Raw genomic sequence first — 20,955 nt, 5'->3', positions numbered from 1 at the left:
CTATCAGTTTACTCATGGACAACTTTCTAGGTGAAGCTGAGTTGTTTTGGAAAAACTGTGGCCCCGTTCGCTGGTCTGAAACTTAGCTGAAACTGACTGGTTTTGTGAGAAATGAACACTGTAGCGGCTGGTTGATAAACAGTGCTTTGTGAAGAGGAGGAGCCGGCTGGTCTAGAAAAACCAGATCAGCGAACACAGCCTGTTTGGCAAAACAGCTTCACCAACGGCTTCATGCATGGATGGGAGAGAGAAATAAGAGAGAGAGAGCTAGGATAAGCTACTTTTTAACAGCTTCATCCCAACTTATGTCTTTGTGAGAAGGGAAGAAAAATAGTTTTATGGGTGAAGCTGTTTTAAAAATGAGTGCTTGACAAATAAAACTGCTCACCTGATGTCGGAGCGCTATCGTGAGCTATGCGAAACATACCCTTAGATTGCTTAGGTAGTCTAAATAATTCTACCGGTGAAATCATCACTGATGTTCGGCCAAAAACTTGTTACGACTTTGAAGATGTTAACGTCGTGGGAGTTGTTTTCATATGGTGGGAGTTGTTTTTATATGCAGGAGATCAGTTTATAGTTACTGTCTACAAGAGTAAGGGTGTTCATGGTACTGTGAAATATTAATTTTCGTTCGTCGACCTTATCGTTGATGGTCCCAAAAAGGAAATCAAGCATCCAACTCGACAGATAAGGGTTAGAGGTGTTGAATTTGCAGCCTGTGATGTAACCGACGATTCAATCACCGATATTTTTTTCATAGCTTCATATGTGTTTCGGTCTGGTTTTAAAAATTTAGATCTTGCAACATATCTAATGTTTTAGGACTTGTTTGGCCGGGCTCCCGGTAGCTCCGGCTCCACCTGGCACCCTACGATGAACACTGTAGCACCACTATAGCAGCGGAGCTGTTTTCCATTCCTCACCTTTTCTCTTTCACTGTAGCGCGATTACTGTTCACGGAGCCAGTGAAGCTCCAATTCTTGGCTCCTCCGGCTCCGGTTCTGACATGCTACAGTGCGTGAACAGTGTAGGAGCCGAAGCCTCTGGGAGTCCGGCCAAGTCCTTAGGATTGGTAGGGGATTCTCGGTATAAAGAGAATATTCTGGGTTCAATGTTTGATGAGGCTCTATTCATCTGAAACATCGCCTGTGTCGACCAAAGCCACTATGGAAAAAGAAAATGAAAGGACTTGTTTCTTCTTTATTTCAGGTTATTTCATATATATAATTTGAGAATGCACTGTGCTAGAGTTTTATTATAGTTCTCCCTTCCCTTGGAAAAAACAGGAACCACATATACAACACAATGATCAGAACGAACCAAAGAAGCATATTCAGACATTCAGTCATATCCTACACTCCTATGTGAGATTTTTTTTTAATTTTAACATTTTTTGAAAACTAATTTTAAATCTAACACTGTCTGTTTTTTTTAACTAACACTTTTGGCCGCGCCTATTGCCCTGGCGCGGTCAAATGCCTGTGTTGCGCCATGCATGGTGGCGCTGCAGAGGGCTGACATGGTGGCGACCGGAATCGCTGACCGATGACGTGGCAGAGTCTGCCGCGCCATCGACCTTGGCGCGGCAATGCCGCGCCCTGATCCGTGGCGCGGCAAAGCCGAATTAAACCCCGCGGGCAGTCCCACCTGCCCGAGCAGCAAGCCTGCCTGGCCGCCGTGCCCGCCACCCGCCCGGCGGTACCTGGATGGTTTAATCGGAACGCATCGCGCTAATAGTGGGAGTTATTCTAAGCATTGCCTGACGTAAAATCAATAGTGGATTTGTTTATGTCTTTTGTTGAATTTTTTTCACGGTCGAATAGAGAATTTGATAAGCCAATGATATTTTTTCGTCTTTCTTAATACGGTAAACCACCATGTTAACTAATCGATTACGAAAAATTGGATCGGATTGAAACGAATATTTTTTAAGGGAACTTATTTATTTGGCTTGTTGGCCCCGTATTGTAGGATCGGCGACGACGCGACTATGGACCCCAGCTTCCTCGACCCCTCGCACAAGACGCCGGCCACCGGCGTCGAGATACCCCGGGACTGCCGGTTTCTAAACTAGTTGCTACCTAATCTCACATGCAGTGATGTCGCAACGCATTAAAACGAATATGAAACAAATAAATGAAGTCAGTGCGAAAGTTGACAAGCTGTCACATAACATTTTTATTGGTTTGATATAAATTCGACATAACATAATCAACTAAGCCTACAAGTTTCGGACGCCAATAATAGTTCCACCTAACAAACTAAGACCCAGGAGTATAAAGATCCCTCGGACGCCTATGTCTCTTCGGATTTATTGACAACACATTGGGAGTGTAGCCAACATCGGTGTGGTCACGTCGCCGGTGCGTACGGCTCGTACCCTGCAAGTATATGATATGCACGATTACTTAGAATTCTTTATGATCGTTAGTTCATGTAGCATACGTATTTAAAGAAACTACCTTTGTTGGTACCTATGGGGCTCCTTGGGTACCAAGCGGGGCGCCACCTAGCTGAGATATGCCGATCTCGTCCTGCGGCCAATCATCCCACTGGTCGTGCTGTCTGCGGAAGCCCAGGGGGTCATCGTCATCGTCATCGTCGTCCTCGGTTGCAGGGTCCTTCCCAGCGCTATGATGTGGTGGTGTACGCACCGCGGAAGTGGCACCTGTCACCGGCTGAGAAGAGCCGGCTAGTGTCCTCAAAGAGGCTGAAGACATGCCACCCGACCGCGCCAGGAGTGGCGGTTCCTCATAAGGAGTGTCCATGTAGCTCAACTTTTGAGCTAGCTTCCTGCAGCTCTTCTTCACCTTCTGCATAAATAGATGTTAAAGTTAGTGTATTTCTCAAACGCATATACACTAAAGAAACAATTTTAGAACGGACTAGTTTATGTTTACCTCCACAAGTACTCGTCGTAGACCTGTGAAGCCAGCGCAGGTACTCGTCGAAGGTGTGCTGGTCGTGTGGAGGACCCGCATGGACCGGCTGTCGTTCCCTGGTCTCCCACAAGTGGATGTACGTGTTGTGTGTCACGCGCCAATCCTTGGTCTTGTACCTCTTCCTACGGTCATACCTACAACAAAACGATGTTAGTTGTACCACACATACCTCTGAATTGTAGCTTTGTTATTTTTCGATAATGCACCCGTGCAATCCTTGGTTAGTGGAGTAAAGCGGTGGTGGGCAGTCTGTCATTCTTCCAAACTGTCTGTAGACCCTGATGGGCAAGTGAATCTCGACCACGTGGAAGAAAATAAGAGGGACGTTGCAGCGATACTCCTCTGACTCATCCCTAGTGACAGTACTGAGATAGTACTAGAGCTCCGAAGCATCCCAAGGACACCAATGCACCTGAATATTTCGTAATTGAGTTAGGCTATGATATAGTGTAGATCGAACAAGACACAGGTATGATAGTAAAGAGAGCGTAACCTGATGCTGTATCAGGACGTCGAGGCCGTCCGTGTACTCCTTGTACTTGTGCCTTGCATTCTCTCTAACTAACTCTGATTCCGTCCAAATAAACAGAGCTGTAGGGAGTGTATCATGCCCATTCCATTGCTGCATTGAACACGATAATGAATTAGCCATTAATAAACTCATCATATGTAACCATATCGAAGAATATAATGAACCGAAATACTTACCGGTAAACCAGTACTAAGGGGTCTCCCAACGGGCCATCGTTCCCAACACCAAACCTGAAATAGGTACAAGCAGCCTCCAAGGTTCTCATACCCTGAGGTGCGACGACAGGCAACGCATAGCTGTCGATACGTCCATGACAGGACTACGCTGCCCCAGCTGTACGCCGTTATGATCTCCCATGGCTGACGTAGTATGTCAAGGAAGATCCAGCTGATGGTGTTGCCTAAGGCGTCTGAAAAAAGGAAAGCACCAAGAAAGTGTCAGAGCCACACTCGAGCGAACCTATCGATCTGAGCCTCCTCAGCCTGTGGATCCAAGTAATCAAAACGCTCCGTGATCCAGGACGACGAAACACCGAAAGTTTTCCTAAAATTTACCAAAGAAAATGAGACCCGATGGCTGTAGAAAAGCAATGTAAGTATTAAATAGGCTTTAATTTCTCACTTATTTTTCTTGGAAGCCTCGTCGTCCGGTGGAAGAAAGCCAGTAAACTGAGCCACCAGCTCCTTCCAGTGATCGTTGTCAAATATCCCTGTCACTGGAAGTCCCCCAACCGAAGGCCAAAAATAGCCTTCACGTCCTGCATGGTCAAGGTCATCTCGCCACAAGGTAGGTGAAACGTGTTGGTCTCAGACCTCCACCTGTTATAAGAATAGAACGACTGTTAGTTGCCTCAAATTTGTTACAAGAAAGTTTACGTACAAAGAATGCATTCGCACATGTCTACAGTTGCAGTAAGTAGTGCTGGGTCAAGGGACGGAAGACCGTGGTTGACAACACGGACAAGCTCAAGGAAGCCAGCACGCCGTATGTACGGCGCATAACGCTCGTCCCACTGGTGCGCCCTGGTGTGCGTGTGGGGCCTCAAAGTAGGCAAGGTCACCTCTGCGTCGTTGTCACTCAAGATGTGTGCTCGGTGCTGGTCGTCGTACTCCACCTCAAGAATAGGGTACAACGGGTGCTGCATGGGAGAGGTCATCCTATTATAAATTTATAAACTAAGCATTAAAGTATTCAAATTAACAAAATTTAAATTAACATTATGTAGCATTGCAAAATTTGAACTACTTGTTATACAATACGAACATAATATGAAAGCACATGTATATATTCAAAGTAATATTAACAGACATATCTCACACTAGTAACATAAACAACTTCACCAGGAATATAAGCATTTGACGAAACTTCATGAAGTCATCAAAATCAACGTATCACGCACTAGTAAGTACCAACATTTATAAACTAGTATCTATACCCAAAATCCCTAACTAAATAACTAACTATAAACTAAATAATAAATACCTAATCAATCCATAAACCCAAAATCCTAACTATACTAGAACACACAACCTCAAACCTAAAAACTACCTACGTAAATCACAAGCAAATTCACTAACCTAACTATCCTAAATCACTAACTATCCTAAATTTGACAAACTATCATAAATCAATAACAATCATAAAACTCTAACTATCATAAATTACCATAAATCACTAATTATCCTAAAACAATAATAATCAAAATAACATGAAATCGAGAGGGAGGTACCTTAGGAGCGGACGGCCTTGACGCGCCGGCGTTCGTGGCGCGGCCGGCGCGGGCGCTGCGCGGCGGGAGTGGCCGGGCGCAGCGTGGGCGGGCGGGCACAGCGTGGTCGGGCACGAGCGCGTGCCAGCGGCGGGCGCTGCGCGGCGGCGGGGCGCATGCAGCTGGCGGCGGGCGATGGTGCATGCGGGCGGGCTCGCTCGCGATATTTATTTGGCCCTGCCGCGCCATGCTGCGCGGCAGAGCCCTGCCACATCACCGGTCGCGATTCCGGTCGTCGTCACGTCTGCCCGCTGCCGCGCCACCATGCATGGCGCGGCACATGCATTTGGCCGCGCCAAGGCAATAAACGCGGCCAAAAGTGTTAGTTTAAAAAAAAAGACAGTGTTAGAATTAAAATTAGTTTTCAAAAAGTGTTAAAATTAAAAAAAAATCCCTATGTGATGAACAGACAAGGCAAAAAATAACAATTGTCCGCTTTCTACATGGAAATCAAATAAGTCGAATCAACAAATTATCTTATGCTTGTGATGGTCCCTTGTGATTTACGGCGCAGTAGATGTTTTTAGCAAGCAGTAATCAGCCACAACCACAAGGCCACTGTCCATCTTCTAGGGAATTGACACGACACTGAAGGCTGTTTGGATGAAGACATGAGAATCTTGACTGTCCCAGGCGTTGGATGCACCTGGGCTACATTCAAACAAGCCCTTAGTAGTTTCACCACAAAAAATTGTTATTCATTTCCTATGGAACCATACAAGTTGTTAATATAAACCAAAAAAATATATCAGCTACCACACCATGAAAGCAGTGAATGATTAGGTTTACAATAGCAGTTCTACTTGAGTTTTTTTTTTTTTTTTTTAAAAAAGCTAGAATGATCATCTATGCTAAATAATGCCAAAATCACCAACAAAGTGTCGAAGTTTTAATAGTTAAGATTACATCTATGTTGGTTTTAGGCTGAGTATATAAATAAACTAGATATCCTGTGAAACAATTATGCTACCAACTGAACATTTCTGTGTTCCTGATGCCACAAATAACTGTGCAACAATTCAAACATAGAGTTCTGCATCTAAAGCCTGCAGTAGTTAAGTTTCAGAGATCAACATATAACTGTCAAATCATGTGCAAAAGATACAAGTGAAGTGTGCATCAGCCAGGAAGTAAAATCACCGGATATGTGCTAAAGCAAAATGCCAACAGTAGAAACTGGACAAGTGAAGTGTGCATCAAGTAGGACGTAGAAGCTGACAAGCTAAAACAAAATGGTGACAGTAGAAACTGAAACAGAAGATGTATGATAACAACACCCATATCAGAGGAAGAGGATGCCACCAATGGATAACCATACTTTTCAGCAAAATTTTGTATGAACTCGAGTCTGAACCTTGTTGCTTAATCAAGTGACAACATTGAGATTCTTTACTTAGTTCAACACAACAAAACTACATATCTGCGTGTAAAGAAGAGTGAATTTGGATATATTAGTATGTAACACAATGTTCATCATGCATGATGTAACACAAAAAATGATGTAGCACAAAAGGTTTCCACATATAATAAGTGTAAATGCGGATATATTACAACTTCACCAAAACTTAGTAATAGAGTTGATCAATCATAGAGAGAGATCATAGCGCATGAAGCCTGAAGCTACGACATAACCATGTTAATAGCATAGCCTTACCTGTGATTTGATGCCACATCCAGCACTTCTAAATGCATTACACAAACTCAAGAGACCAATTACTACTTATTAGTTTACCAAAAAAATGCCAGTTCAATTTCAAAATTTAACATCTAGCATTTACTGATTGGACTACAATCGGCTGCTTTCTATTTACATTTATAAGTGCGGTAAAAGTAGAAACCGTCACAGCTTTAGCAAAATGTAAATAGTCCTCCAGTCATCAAAAGATGGCATTAGGCAGGATAATCAATGCAAATTTGCACTAATTATCCTGTCCTAAAGTCATCTTTTGATGCAGTACTACAGGAAGTTTAATTCCAGATATGACATTAATGAACTATGTGTTGCGCATGAAGCTAAAACGTAAGCATGCAATGACCTAATATTTACTACCTATGGATGTCATATCAAACAAGAAAATATGCACAGAAAGTTCGCAGTAGCAGACTATAAGCATTATTATAATTACTTTTGTTTCAACTTTCAAACTTCAATGACCAGCGTGTGCTGCATCCTAATAACATTGCCTGCTTTCCCCTGGCACATTAGTATTGCATCCTTTCTAGCCTCTGGTAGATGAACTTGCAATGTAAACATTTCCAAGCATCAATAACATGTATAAACACAAAGGATCACATAAATAGCATGAACACAGCACAAACATAGACAGCAAAAACACATGCAAGCTGAACTTAGTACTAAATGCGGTACTGATATTAGAGTTTGCATGCGCATCATCCATGGCAGATAGCAAGAAGGGACCAAGCATCATGTTTGAGGGAAGGGGGGAGCAAGCATAGAAACAGCATTGAAGAGAAAAAAAAGAAGTACTATGCAGAATCAAAAACTAGCCAGGATTCCATCGCCTGAAGCAAGTGCCTATCTCCCAGCATAAAGAATTACAAATAAAGGAATGGAGAACACAAGAAAATCTCTAGAATTCCTCTAATCAAATAGACACACCAGCTTGGAAAACAGCAATAACATGTGATCAGTCTATACGACTAATACGAGTATACCAGATGATATGAAACAACGATAATTGGTATCCAACTTTCTTACCAACATGAATCTCAATCGTGTTGCTTAATTAATTAACAACACTGATAATCTTACCTGGTTTAACACAACAAGACGTACTACTTTATTTTCAATATTGTTTAGCATATAACACAATGTGACACATGAATGCCTGAGTAAATGCAGAAATATTATAGGTTCGGCAAAAAGTGAGCAACAGAGTTGTTCATCAGAGAGATATTAAACTATGCATGCATGAATCTTGGAAATGTTAATAACATAACCTTACCTGTGCTTTGACACCACATCCAACACAACTGGATTGCAGGAAGAACTAGGGAGGCCAATTACTACTCGCTAAAACAGTGTCACTTCAATTTCAAAATTTAACATCTAGCATTTTTATACATATTGCTTGGTCGCTTCTACAATCTGCTGCTTGTATTAACATCTATAAACTTGCTGTAAAGGCAGAAATGCTGCAACTTCGTAGAAATGTAATAGTCCAGAAATTTTAATTCCAGATATGCCATTTATGCACTATGCATTATGTATGAAGCTATAAGCTTATGGTATGATTGTATGAATGCAATTACTGAATATTAAATATGATCATAAAATGACCTAATATGCATGTATAGATGTCATATCTGACGCAATCAAATATACCACAGGAAGTTCACAGAGAGAAACTATAATCTTACTATAATAAGCTAGGTTCCATTTCAAAGTTCAATGTCGTGTGTGAAATAACATGACTACTTTGCCCTGGCACATATAATGACATACTCCTAAGAAGCAAGTACAGTATGGATTCTCACACTAGTTGTCCGTACATCATGAAACAATTGTTTTAAATTCCATATGTTCTACTAACAATCTATGCCCTGTGTAGGGGCGGACCTACAGTCACCCCAGAAGGGGCAGCACAGAACCTCACTTAATTCTTGTCCCCCATGCCCATAGTAAATCACAAATTTCCACCATAGGTGTCCCTGCTTCGCACAATCATAAGGCCCTCAGCTAGTGCTAAACTAGCTTTGGATAGCATGCCCATGCTCAGTATTCTTGCTGGGGCCCCCTGGCCCTGTGCATGAAACTGCAGTAATCAGGCATTACTTGTGCTGTGATTTCACATGTATAACATTGCACTGTTAGCAATTTACATGAAATTTGATCGCCCCATCATCCTCTACACACTAGTGCTACATGCTTTCTAACCTCTGGTGCGTCAACTTGCAAGGAAAAACAGAAGCCTATTTCCAAGCATCAATAAAGGATCACATCAATAACATGTAATAAACTACTATAACCAACAATCAAACAGGTGAACTAAGCTTAGTACTGAATGTGGATTATGTCACTAATTATCTGAACATCATAAGGGGTGGAACTACAGTCAACCAAGCAGGCGCCCAGATTCTCACTTAATTCTTGGCCCACATAGTATCACAAATTTCCACCATAGATGACCCTGCTTCGCATTAATCATAAGGCTCTCAGCTAGTGCGAAACTAGCTTCGGCTAGCATGCCCCTGCTCCTTTTTTTCTGGACATGCCCTGGCCCTGTGCATGAAAATTGAAACTGCGGTGATCAGGCATTACTTGTGTTGTGGTTTCACATGTATAACATTGCACTGTTAGCAATTTATATGAAATTTGATCGCTCCATCATCCTCTGCACACTAGTGCTATATGCTTTATAACCTCTGGTAGGTCAACTTGCAATGAAAAACGGAAACCCAACTCCAAGCATCAATAAAGGATCACATCAATAAAAAAAAGGGCGTACCCAGTGCAGAGAGCTCCCACTCTGTGCGGGATCTGGGGAAGGGTGTTAGTGGCAAGCCTTACCCTCGCATGTGCAACGCGAGGAGACCGCGACTCAAACCCGGGACCTTCCGGTCACAGGCGGTAAGACTCTACCGCTTGCACCAGGCCCGCCCTTCCAAAGGATCACATCAATAACATGTAATAAAACTAATATTACCAGAAATCAAACAGGTGACCTAAGCTTAGAAATAAATGTGGATAGATATCAGAATTCAATTTTTACAAATTGCATCATCCATGATGCATGGCAAAAGGAACAAAATACAGAAACAGGGTTAAAGACTAACATAGTAATATTGAGTAAAGATAAGCTACACCCAGGACTGCCTACCTGATAGTATGGAAGACAATCGACGGTGCAAACAAATTACCGATGCACAGCAAATAAAACACTAGCATTCTTAGCGCCAGATGGAAAAATGATATAAGGAAGTTCAAAATAGGGATTTATAACACACAATCATATTATATTAGCATAATAATGATATGAAATGACTAGAGCACCTGATGCTGCAAAAGACAAAGCAACCGCTATTTTAACTAAGAAATAGTTGGCAAATATCATAATCAAGTAGTCAGCAGTTCAATAAACATTTAAACACACATATCATCACATCAAACCATCAACGACGTGAACTAAATGGTACCAAAGCCAAAAACTAACGCAACCTTACTGCTAAACTCACTGAAATTATAGTCCAAACTTTGCACTATCCATAACAGCGACAGGTTCCAAAATCACAGAACAGATTCACAGGACCAACAGCATACTATTCAGAAGAGCAAACAGACAGGTTGTCATGTCGCCATCCCCTTCACTCGGCCTTCGGCGGCGGCGGCGGCGGCCTCCTCCACCTTCTCCTCCAACTCGTCCACCTTCTCCTCCACCTCGGCCGGGGCCGGCGGCGCGGACGGCTCCGCTGGTGCGGGCGCCTTCTCCTCCTCCGCCTCGGCCGCAGCGGCAGGCGCTGGGGCCTCCTCCTGGTCGGGGGTCGCGGGCGGTGTCGGTGGAGCGGGAGACGGCGGCGCGGAGGCGGTCCATGAAGGGCCTGAAGGCGGTCTCCACTGTGACCCATGCGAGCGCGAGCCCCCCGGCGACGATCACCGCCGTCTTCAGGGCGCTACCCTCGCGCTGGCCTCCACCTCCCTTCGCCATGGGTGCTCGCGGGTCGCTGGTGGCGTGATGCGCGTGTGATGGGTGCCGCGGGCGCTGGGGGTTCTACGCGCGCGGGGGGGGGGGGGGGGGGGGGGGGGGGGACGGGAGGCTTTTCCCTCGTGCCTTTCCTCTGATGCTTCGTTCCTATATACCACTCAAAAGTTTATATGGATTTTAATACCACGACGACGAAGACGAGAGCAACAATAAAGGCTTTAAGCCCCAAACAAATACAAGTAGGCTAGAGTTAAAACTCAGCAGAAGCAATCAAGGTTTAGACACATGAATATATATTTTTCAAATACTCCTATCTAAGGCTAACTCTTTGGATATATTACATTATTTCAAGTCTCCTTTTATTACCTCTACCTAAGTTAATTTTGGTCTTCCTCTATCTCTCTTCACGTTATTATCCTGACTTGAGATTTTACTATGCACCGGTACCTCCGGAGGTCTCCGTTGGATATGTCCAAACCATCTCAACCGGTGTTGGACAAGTTTTTCTTTCAATTGGTGCTATCCATAATCTATCACGTATATTATCATTCCGAATTCGATCACTTTTTGTATGACCGTAAATCCAACGCAATATACGCATTTCCGCAACACTTATCTATTAAACATGTCATCTTTTTGTAGGCCAACATTCTACACCACACAACAGAGCAGGTCTAATCGTCGTCCTATAAAACTTACTTTTTAGCTTCTGTGGTACCCTTTTGTCACATAGGACATCAGATGCTTGGCGTCACTTCATCCACCCTGCTTTGATTCTATGGCTAACATCTTCATCAATATCCCCGTCTCTCTGTAGCATTGATCCTAAATATCAAAAGATATCATTCCTATGCACTACTTGACCTTCCAAACTAATATCTTTCTCCTTCCGAGTAGTAGTGCCGAAGTCATATCTCATATACTCAGTTTTAGTTCTATTGAGTCTAAAACGTTTAGACTCCAAAGTCTCCCGCCATAACTTCAGTTTCTGATTCACTCATGTCCGACTTTCATCAACTAGCACTACATCGTCCGTGAAAAGCATACACCAAGGGATATCCCCTTGTATGTCCCTTGTGACCTCATCCATCACTAAGACAAACAAATAAAGGCTCAAAGTTGACCCTTGATGTAGTCCTATCATAATGGGGAAGTCATCCGTGTCTCCATCACTTGTTCGAACACTAGTCACAACATTGTTGTACATATCCTTAATGAGCCCGATGTACTTCGTTGGGACTTTATGTTTGTCCAAAGCTCACCACATAACATTTCTTGGTATTTTGTCATAAGCCTTCTCCAAGTCATCCTCGTCGGCTCGCTCGCGGTGTCCGGCCATCTCACGCGCGAGCACCTCGTGGACGACTGCTGCGGTCGTGGGGCTCTAGCCCTGCTCTTCTCGCAGGACGGCCCGCGCAGCCACGGGGGTGGGGCGGGGTGCCCGCACTATGGCGGCAGAAGGAAGGGACTGGATGAGGCTGATGGTCGTGTTGAGCCCTGCAACGCGCACGTCGGCGGAAGAAGAGTGGGAGAGCGCGGCGAGGAGGAGCCCGTGGAGGTTGGGAAAGCTGGCTGCAAGGTGGGAGGCCTTGCAGGCTAGGATGTTGAGCGCCGACTCCTGCAGTCCCGGCAGGGAGGACGGGGAATCGATGGACTTGTACAGGAAACTGAGTAGGTCTGGCCACGCGTTGGCGGGCAGGAGGAAGGAGGCGAGCTCGACGACGGCGTCGGAGAGCTTCCTAGAGACGGACCTAGGGAGCGTAGGCGTGGAGGCGGCCGAGAGGAGCAGCGCGTGGAGCGAGGACTGCGTGGCGGGCGACAGCACGAGGTAGACGAAGGACTGGGATGATGGGGCGATGAGGCGGCGTAGCAGCACGGCGGCGATGGGCGCGGAGGGGTGCGCCGGGGAGAGCAGCAGGTGCGCGAGGCTCAGCGCGAGCGTGTCCGGGTGGGACCCACGAAGGGCGTGGAACTGCTGCTCCGCCCGCGACCGTGCCTCGTTGGCCGAGGCGGTGAGGTCCGCCAGCAGCGCCGTTAGCGCCGCCGGGTCAGCGCCCAGCACCGTCGCCGCGCCCGCCTCCGCCTGTGGATCCATGGGGGCATGGAGCGGCGCAGCGCGAGGGGAGCGAGGAGGGGGGGCTCGGGAGGCCGCGCGGGATTTTTTTGGTTTCATGGCGTGAGAGGGATGGCGGTGCGACGGCCGCGTGCGAAAGAACAGCTTCCTCTACCACGACGACGCGCAGGTAGATGAAGATGAAAGGATGAGGAGGAAGACGGTGACTGGGTCACTTGCAGCTTGGCCCCACTGGCCGGAGAGAGAAAGGGAGAGGATAGGGTTATGAGGGAAGGATATTCTGGACATTATCACTGATCGGACCCGTATGTCAGGGCTGTCAAACGGTAGAAACCTAACAGAAGGCGAATGGAATGACGTGGAGGATAAGAAAGTTTAGCGTCATGGCACCAGGATCCGTTTTAGTAGCATGTATGAATGAAACATCTCTCGTGTGGAGGGGGAAAGCTTTTTGTCTTTGCTCTGTAGCGCACGAAAGGGAAGGCCGGAGGAAGAGGACAAGGCGAGGGACGGAGGAGAGACGAGCCGTGACCACCTGTCCAACTGACCTGGACGGGGTGGAGGTGGAGTGGGCCGCGCGGGATGTGTGGTACGGGGGCGGCCGCTCCCGGATAGGGCATGGGCTGGCTTTTGGAGCGGTGGCTTCAGCTAGAAACTGATATTGGGCTGGATTTCGCGAAGGCCGCGAAGAAGATTGGAAGAATTGGGTTGGGCGTCCACCCATTCGCCTGGCCCGGGTAAGAAAACGTCGGTGGCCTTTATTATACGAGGAAAAGGCAAAGGTTGGGTTGGCTTTCCTTCCAAATTCCATGGACCGCCGCCGCCGGCCGCCGAATTCACGTCCGTTTCGCGGGGCACCACCGATTCCTTCCATCGGAGCGCTGCCGAACCATCCATTTTCTCGTGGTGCACTGCTCGACTGCACGTCCATCGGACTCGTTGCCGTAGGTGACAGAATTGACCGCCTACCTGTTCACATGTGACGCTTCACCTTCTGTTGTGCTTCCTACTACTTCTGGTACTGGTAGCGGTAGACAGGGACACGAGAGAATAGCATGTGTCGTTCTAGAAACGAAATTGAAGTGAAATTGGCGTTCGAATCCATGTATCGAAGACATCGTAAGACCTTCTACGATGACTAACGTCGACGAATTCTTAGCCTGGGCAAAAAAAGACCAAAACAAAAAAACCGAATCGAAAGAATCGAAACCGAAGCCGAAAGATGTGAATCGAAAATTTCTGTTCCTAATATTGAGGATCTGAAATAACCGAAGAAAATTCGGTTCTTACTCTCGGTTAACCGAATTAACCAAAACAACCGAATTACATGTATTATACTTCACTTACTTATATTTTGTAAGATTATGTTTGGTTTATGTGTGGTGTTTCATATTTGAACTGTTGTATATTTGTGTTACTATATTGCTATTGTTCCTTAATAAATTATTATTATTAAAAGTGGATATAATGTTGCATAAATTTGCCTCACGTACATTTATTGTTTCTCTTGACCTCTTTTGAAAAAGTTTGGTTAGTTCAGTTAGAACCGGAACCGAACCGAAATAACCGGGAACCGAAATGATAAGTTCCAAGAATTTTTTAGAATCGATCGATTCCTATTTTCTAAGAACTGAATTTTTTAGAAACCGAGAAACCAAACCAAAACTAAACCGAAAACCGAATGGCCAGCCTTAACGAATTCACTGGGAAAACTGCCATATACACCATGGTTCCATGAACTGGGGGTACCGGCGGCAACTCTCGTCTGAGAATATTCTCCTAGCTAGCCTATTCGGGAGGCCGTATCGTATCGTGGATTATTTATTGCTGGCTGATTTGGTGTGAGAGAAAAATACTGTTCCCGACTGAAAATTTACGATCGTTTATGAGCAAACGAACAGACTGTTGACAGGCATTTTATGAGTTTTTCGTAAGCTTTTCCAGCAGTTTTTGCGTTGCATTGACCAACTACTACTTCCAGGCTTACAGCAAACGCGTGCACCGACACCGATACATGGCAGAATGTTTACAGGTTAGGCCATCCCACCTAAAATTCAAAAATTTTCAAGATTTTTCGTCACATCAAATCTTATGGCACATGCATGAAGCATTAAATATAGTTAAAAAAAATAACTAATTGCACAGTTTGCTTGTAATTGGCGAGACAAATCTTTTAAGCCTAAATAGTCCATAATTGAACAATTTTTGTTAAATACAAACAAAAGTGCCACAGTAGCCGAAAGCCAAAAATTTTCGCATCTAAACGGGGCTAGTTCCGAAAATTTTTGGTTTTTGACTACTGTAGCACTTTCGTTTTTATTTAGCAAAAATTATCCAATTATGGACTATTTAGGCTTAAAAGATTCGTTTCATGATTTTTCGGCTAACTGTGTAATTAATTTTTTTTTGTCTACATTTAATACTCCATGCATGTGCCGCAAAATTTAATATGACGAAAAATCTTGAAAATTTTTTGTTTTTAGCTCGGAACTAAACGGGGCCTTAGTTGGCATGGCAGCCGCTGAAAAGACATATCAGATCTGGGCTGAGACTCTGAATGAAGGCATATCACTACTCAAGAACAGAGGAGCACAATTTGCATTAGTTTTATTTACCGCTGGAGGCAAAAACAGTACAAAATCAACCAAACATTGTACATTTACATCGTCCAAAAGAACCCAAAAGAATATAAAGAACGGGCATATAACACATCTTCAACTCTACAGGGGCACTAGATCTACACAGCACAGGATGGTAAAACCTACATTCCATTTCATTCATCATCGATTCACCGAGCTACTAGTTTTCACTTATAACGGTACAGCGATATCTTCACCATCGATCTCACGCACCTGTGGAACCTGAATCTTCTTCTCGGTGCCTCTCACCGTTCTCCGTTTCTGAATCTGGAGGAGATCGGCTGCAAACGGCACCAGCAACCGCGACGGCTCCTTAGTGCGCCATGGCGTGGCTGGTGTGGTGGAAGCTCTGCCGCTGCGCGTAGGCGAACGCCGCCGCCGGCTTGCACTGGACGTTGTGCACCGCCGCCGCCGACGACGGCAGGGACGACTGCTTGTGCGTGGTGGGGAGCGAGTGCGTGGACATGACGAGCCGCCGGACGCCGGAGCGCATCTTGTAGAGGATGTGGCCCCAGCTGCCCCTGCTCTGGCGGCCCAACGCGGCGACCTCCTCCTCGTTCATCTCGAGGTCCCCCGCGAAGCCGGGCTTCTTGGAGAGGAGCCAACCGACGCCCCACTGCCACCACTGCCTCAGGGAGCCGCCTCCCGCGGCGAACGCGGCGCCGAGGGAAGGCGCCGACTTGGAGCGCCGGAACGCCCACTCGGCCGTCGCGGAGGAGATGGGCTGGATCTTGCCCGAGAAGGAGGACAGCCGCTTCCTCAGGCCCATGAGGTGGCTGTCCTCCTTGCCACCACCGCCGCCCTGGAAGGTGGGCAGCTCGTCCTTCAGCGGCCTGGTCGGCAGGAACCTCGCCTTCTGGATGTTCTCCAGGATGGTGGCCATGGCCGGACCGGATAGAGGCAAAGCAAGCAAAGCAAAGAGGGAAGAGGACGGAGAAGGTCTCAAGCTTTCAAGAGGGCAAATGGCCTTCTCGTCGTGCTCTCTCACCCCCAGATCTCTCGCTTCCTTCTCCTTTTGGTGTGGACAGAGGATGGATGAGGATGGTGAGGGGGAGGTATGTGTATGTGACGGCGCGGTGTTTGTGTTGGTGTCGCAGCCACAACAGCTTGCCTCCGCCACGACAGGCTGGCTTTATTCATGCATGAGGGGGACACGAACGAGGTGTGCAGTTGAAAGTTCCTCCTTAGTAGCTTTGTGAATGAACAGAAGAACATGCTATAGCGCGAGGCGACGTGAACGAATTACCAAATCTTTTTTTTTTCTCCTCCTCCTCCGAATCAGGCAGCTCAGATACACCGGAGCCGTGTTGGCAAAAATGGTTGGCGGCAGCTGCTGGTGCGGTGCAGGCCTCGATACGGCCACCTGGCAGCCGCTTTGACGTCCACCAAATGGTGTGCTGTCCGGCTCTGTGTGACTCGGTTCAGGCGTTCAGCAGCTCATGCCACCAACTCACGCCCTGTTCTGATTATTGTGGTAACAAACATGTGCCTCGTCGGGCTAACAACATCAACTTTAAATTCCTTATCAAAAAATGAACTTCAAATTGTTTTTTTTATAAAGGAACTTCAAATTGTTAGCGTCCTTCGATTAAATCGAATGCTTTTATTTTATTTTTTGTCTTTCACACAAGCGGTGCGGCCGTGCCGCTGTCAAAAACATGCAAGACGAAGTTTATTTAGAGTCAAACTACTTTAAGTTTAACTTAGTTTATAAAAAAAGTATCAACATTTAACACTCCAAACAATTATATTATAAAAATATATTCCATGCTAATGATACTTATTTAGATTGATAAATTTTAATATCTTTTTAGTATGAATTTAGTCAAATAAAGATAGTATGTACTGTTTTAGAATTGTACTTTTTTTACGGAGAGATTATTTTTCCTTTGTATAGGATGCAGCGTTTGCAGTTACGGGAAAAGGTGTAAACCGAAGCTTCGGATGATTCACTCATGGAACGAAGGAGGGAATGTGACAGAGCTGTTTATTTGATTAGCATTTACTTAAAAAAATTGGGTAGCTGCAGCAACCAAAGGGTTCCACATGAGAACATGGGGAAGGCAGGAGGGGGGAGGGGAGGAGCCAATCATCCATCGTCCAAATGGCAGCAGTGTGCCCATCAACCTTGTCTGTCCGACTGTCCCCGCCTGCTACCGAAACATTTTGTCATGTTTCGCCTGGTCATCATAGGCTTTAAGGTAGAGCTTTCCAGCAATGATTCTCCCACAGCAAATGCACGCCACAAAACACCATTCAGAGTTGCATGCTCTGAACATAAACTTACACTACACGGTTACACTCCATATCTGCTGCCATCGTTTTTACGGTAGTGATTTCCTATTGGAATTCGCCCTGATCATTCGGGCTTGTTTGGCTGATAAGTCATGATTGAAATTATTGATTGATTTGGTATAAGAGAAAAATATTATTTGTTGACTGAAGTAATAAGATAAACAAGCCCAAACACACGGCGATTGTTGGCCGAGAGAATGCAGTCAGGTCAGGACTCAGGAGGAGGATTGAGGAAGAAGCGCACAGCCGCACGCACAGGTGCCGAGTCTGCAGTTCGTGCGGCTCATGTACATGGCTGCAGTTCACAAGTCCAACTCGGAGCCTGACATTGACACAGCACTCGACGGCTCTCAGCGTATGTATTGTCGGTGTTTCGGACCGGGGGTCCTTAACCAACGAGTGAATTTGTGCTGCGTGTCTCTAATCCCTGATGGTGATGCAAAGAGACACAAGATTTACTCAAGCAGCGTAGAAGTGTGTGGTTCTATTGGTGAGTTCCTCTTTCTGCTCGTCGTTCTCCTCCTTCCTAGAAATGGCCCCGGCCCCTCCCTTTTATACTCTAAGGGAGAACCAGGACGTACATATGTTGCTACATAGCGTCCGATAAGTGGGGATGGTGTGTCCGAGCTCTGTAGCCGGCCACTGTTGTGGTATGGTCGATGGAGTGGCTTCGTCCTTGTCGTGCAGAAGTGACGCGCCGGTCATACTTGATCTTGTACGTCGTGGGGCTCCAGTACAGCTTGAGGCAGGGCATGGCGGGTGACGTGCCAGTCATCATGCGATGACGTCGTAGGGGGCCGAGGCTCTGCAGATGCCGAGGCCGAGCCATCGTGGGGGCTCGGCGGACATGGATCCCCAGGCTGCCGAGCCCCTGAAGCAAACTGCCGAGGCTTTGGAGGGAATTATTGGTCCTGGGTACCGATTCCGAGGCCACAGTATCCCGGTCGTGGCTCCCCATGCCGCGTTGTTCTCGGAGCAGGAGTTGGCAGCACAGTGAGGCATGGGCGTCAACCATGTGCATAGCGGTGGGCACAGTGGCGGGTAACCCCTGTCCAGTCCCGCCCCCCGTCCCGTCGGCCATTCCGCTGTACTGTGCCGAGCATGCGGCCGATGTCAGTGACAGCAGTTGGCTGAGTTAATGCGATGCGACGTTTGGTCAGAGGGATAGGTAAAGGAAGAGGCAGCGGAGTGTTGCCGAGCCCGTCTCGCGCGAGGCGGAGGGTCGGCGACCCGGCTGAGGCCTGCGACGAGAGGGACTCGGCCGAGGCCTTCGGTGGGGGATCGCCCGAGGCCAGCGGTGAGGGGGCCTCGAGCGATACGGAGAATTGGCCGAGGCCTTTGGTGAGAGGTCGCCCGAGGCCAGCGATTGTTAGCTAGTTTCGATCTTTACGAAGTCTAAGCAGTCGTTTTTTGGTTCTTGCTTAGGGTACCCCTTCTCGCGGTATCCGACAGTAGCCCCCGAGCCTTGAGGGGAGTGGAGGCACTTCCCCTGAGGTTTTGACGAGAATTGGCTCTTGATAGTTCCTGTCGGGATGGTGTTTCGTACTCAGGGCTTCGGTGGGTGCGCGCGAGCGCACCCGCCGGGTGTAGCCCCCGAGGCCCTGGAGGAGTGATTTCACTTCTTCTGGGGCTTTTGTCTCTTTCGAGTGAGGGGTTTTCATTGTGTTTGCCGAGCCCGTGGATGCGAGTTCGGATCGCTGGGCCTCGACGATGCTGCGGGAAGATCCCCTTAGCCTCTGCCTAGAGCGAGAGGGCCGTCAGGGGTTCCCCCGGCTTTTTGTATGACCCTCGCGCTTCCTTTTCGCTCGAAAGGAGGGGTGGAAGATGCCATGCTACCCTCGGTGGGCGCGAGCGATGGCATTTCCGGTGAGCTGTTATCGGGTAAGTCCGAGTGGAGGCCCGTACCCCGTTCGCTGGGGGTCGGCTAGCGGTCCGGAGACGTGCTCCAAGAGTACCGAAGGGTTTCTCTAGTGGGTGCCGAGGCCATTCGCTGGGCCTCGGTGGCTCGGTGCCTCCCTATGGTGGGATCTCATTCAGAGACCTCCCTGCCGGTCTCGGACAGGACACAGGGCGTCCCAAGCGTTTGCTTGGGCCTCGACCTCGTACAGGCTCGCCCGTAGTTGCCCCTGACTCTGTTGCCCTGGGGCGGCTGTCGAAACCCCTAAGGGCCTAGCCTTTGAACCCCTGGACCGTAACGGGCTTAGGTCGCTTGCCTTTATCTTGGGTGCAGGAAGAGCCCCTGAGCCTCTGCACGGAGCGAGAGGGCGGTCAGGGGTCCTTTCAACTTTTTTGTCCGTCCCCCGTACGTCCTTTTCGCTCGGACGGGGGGTTGTTTGCCGAGCCCACTCGTGTGCGAGCCTGAGCCGCTGGGTCTCAGCAAAGTTGCAGGAGGAGCCCCCGAGTCTCTCGCACGGAGCGAGAGAGCGGTCAAAGGCCCCCCTGGCTTTTGGTTCGCCCCTCGCGCGTGAGGGTTTGTCTACCGAGCCCCCCTCGGGTGCGAGCCTAGGTCGCGGGGTCTCGGCGTCTTTGCAGAAGGAGCTCCCTAGCCTCTGCATGGAGCAAGAGGGCCGTTAGGAGTTCTTCTAGCTTTTCGAACGACCCTCGCGCTTCCTTTTCGCTCGGAAGGAGGGTTTATTTTGCCGAGCCCCCTCGTGCGCGAGCTTAAGTCGCTGGGCCTCGGCAATGTTTTGCAGGAAGAGTCCCTTAGCCTCTGCGCGGAGCAAGAGGGCCGTCAGGGGTTCTCCTGACTTTTTGTTCGACCCTCGCGCTTCCTTTTCGCTCGGAAGGAGGGGTGGAATGTGCCACGCTGCCCTCGGTGGGCGCGAGCGATGGCATTTCCGGTGAGCTGTTATCGGGTAAGTCCGAGTGGAGGCCCGTACCCCGTTCGCTGGGGGTCGGCTAGCGGTCTGGAGACGCGCTCCAAGAGTACCAGAGGGTTTCTCTAGTGGGTGCCGAGGCCGTTCGCTGGGCCTCGGTGGCTCGGTGCCTCCCTATGGTGGGATCCCATTCGGAGACCTCCCTGCCGGTCTCGGACGCGAC

At 47.6% G+C, this 20,955-nt stretch overlaps 3 protein-coding genes and 1 pseudogene across 5 annotated transcripts; all 4 read right to left on the bottom strand.

Annotated features, from left to right (window-relative positions):
- Positions 1–2,182: 2,182 nt before the first annotated feature.
- LOC136464273 (uncharacterized) lies at positions 2,183–8,014 on the bottom strand. Of its 3 annotated transcripts, XM_066463235.1 has the most exons (10): positions 7,372–8,014; positions 5,207–6,665; positions 4,374–4,615; positions 4,099–4,295; positions 3,654–4,020; positions 3,439–3,567; positions 3,152–3,357; positions 2,904–3,079; positions 2,466–2,816; positions 2,183–2,384 (listed from the first exon to the last, which is right to left on the bottom strand). In XM_066463235.1, the coding sequence occupies exons 2-4, from the start codon at positions 5,432–5,434 to the stop codon at positions 4,190–4,192; spliced, it is 576 nt and encodes a 191-aa protein (XP_066319332.1). In that variant the 5' UTR covers positions 5,435–6,665; positions 7,372–8,014; the 3' UTR covers positions 2,183–2,384; positions 2,466–2,816; positions 2,904–3,079; positions 3,152–3,357; positions 3,439–3,567; positions 3,654–4,020; positions 4,099–4,189. The 3 variants fall into 3 exon arrangements, with proteins under 3 accessions (XP_066319332.1, XP_066319334.1, XP_066319333.1); XM_066463237.1 differs by having other exon boundaries at positions 2,478–2,816; positions 5,207–8,014; XM_066463236.1 differs by having other exon boundaries at positions 3,654–3,886; positions 5,207–8,014.
- Positions 8,015–10,289: 2,275 nt separating this feature from the next.
- On the bottom strand, positions 10,290–10,979 carry LOC136464272 (uncharacterized; annotated as a pseudogene).
- A 1,313-nt stretch (positions 10,980–12,292) lies between these two features.
- Positions 12,293–13,003, bottom strand: LOC136466063 (uncharacterized). The gene has a single exon (XM_066464555.1). The coding sequence runs from the start codon at positions 13,001–13,003 to the stop codon at positions 12,293–12,295; it is 711 nt and encodes a 236-aa protein (XP_066320652.1).
- Positions 13,004–15,568: 2,565 nt separating this feature from the next.
- Positions 15,569–16,777, bottom strand: LOC136464271 (uncharacterized). The gene has a single exon (XM_066463234.1). It carries the CDS (start codon positions 16,502–16,504, stop codon positions 15,935–15,937), a length of 570 nt encoding a protein of 189 aa, XP_066319331.1. The 5' UTR covers positions 16,505–16,777; the 3' UTR covers positions 15,569–15,934.
- Positions 16,778–20,955: the final 4,178 nt, after the last annotated feature.

Source organism: Miscanthus floridulus, chromosome 7 (genome assembly GCF_019320115.1).
Source record: "Miscanthus floridulus cultivar M001 chromosome 7, ASM1932011v1, whole genome shotgun sequence".
Taxonomy (NCBI): domain Eukaryota; kingdom Viridiplantae; phylum Streptophyta; class Magnoliopsida; order Poales; family Poaceae; genus Miscanthus; species Miscanthus floridulus.
Note: the sequence above shows the minus strand (reverse complement) of the source record. Positions and strands in the feature narration are given on the sequence as shown.

Bases quoted from the DNA above. Each gene is read 5' to 3' on its own strand.
- LOC136464273 (XM_066463237.1), bottom strand. From the start codon at position 5,434: ATGGCGCGGCAGGGCCAAATAAATATCGCGAGCGAGCCCGCCCGCATG. The intron at 4,616-5,206 runs GTACCTCCCTCT...TCTCCCATGCAG, and splicing joins CAAGGCCGTCCGCTCCTAAG to CACCCGTTGTACCCTATTCT. The intron at 4,296-4,373 runs GTGCGAATGCAT...TTCTTATAACAG, and splicing joins CTTACTGCAACTGTAGACAT to GTGGAGGTCTGAGACCAACA.
- LOC136466063 (XM_066464555.1), bottom strand. From the start codon at position 13,003: ATGGATCCACAGGCGGAGGCGGGCGCGGCGACGGTGCTGGGCGCTGAC.
- LOC136464271 (XM_066463234.1), bottom strand. From the start codon at position 16,504: ATGGCCACCATCCTGGAGAACATCCAGAAGGCGAGGTTCCTGCCGACC.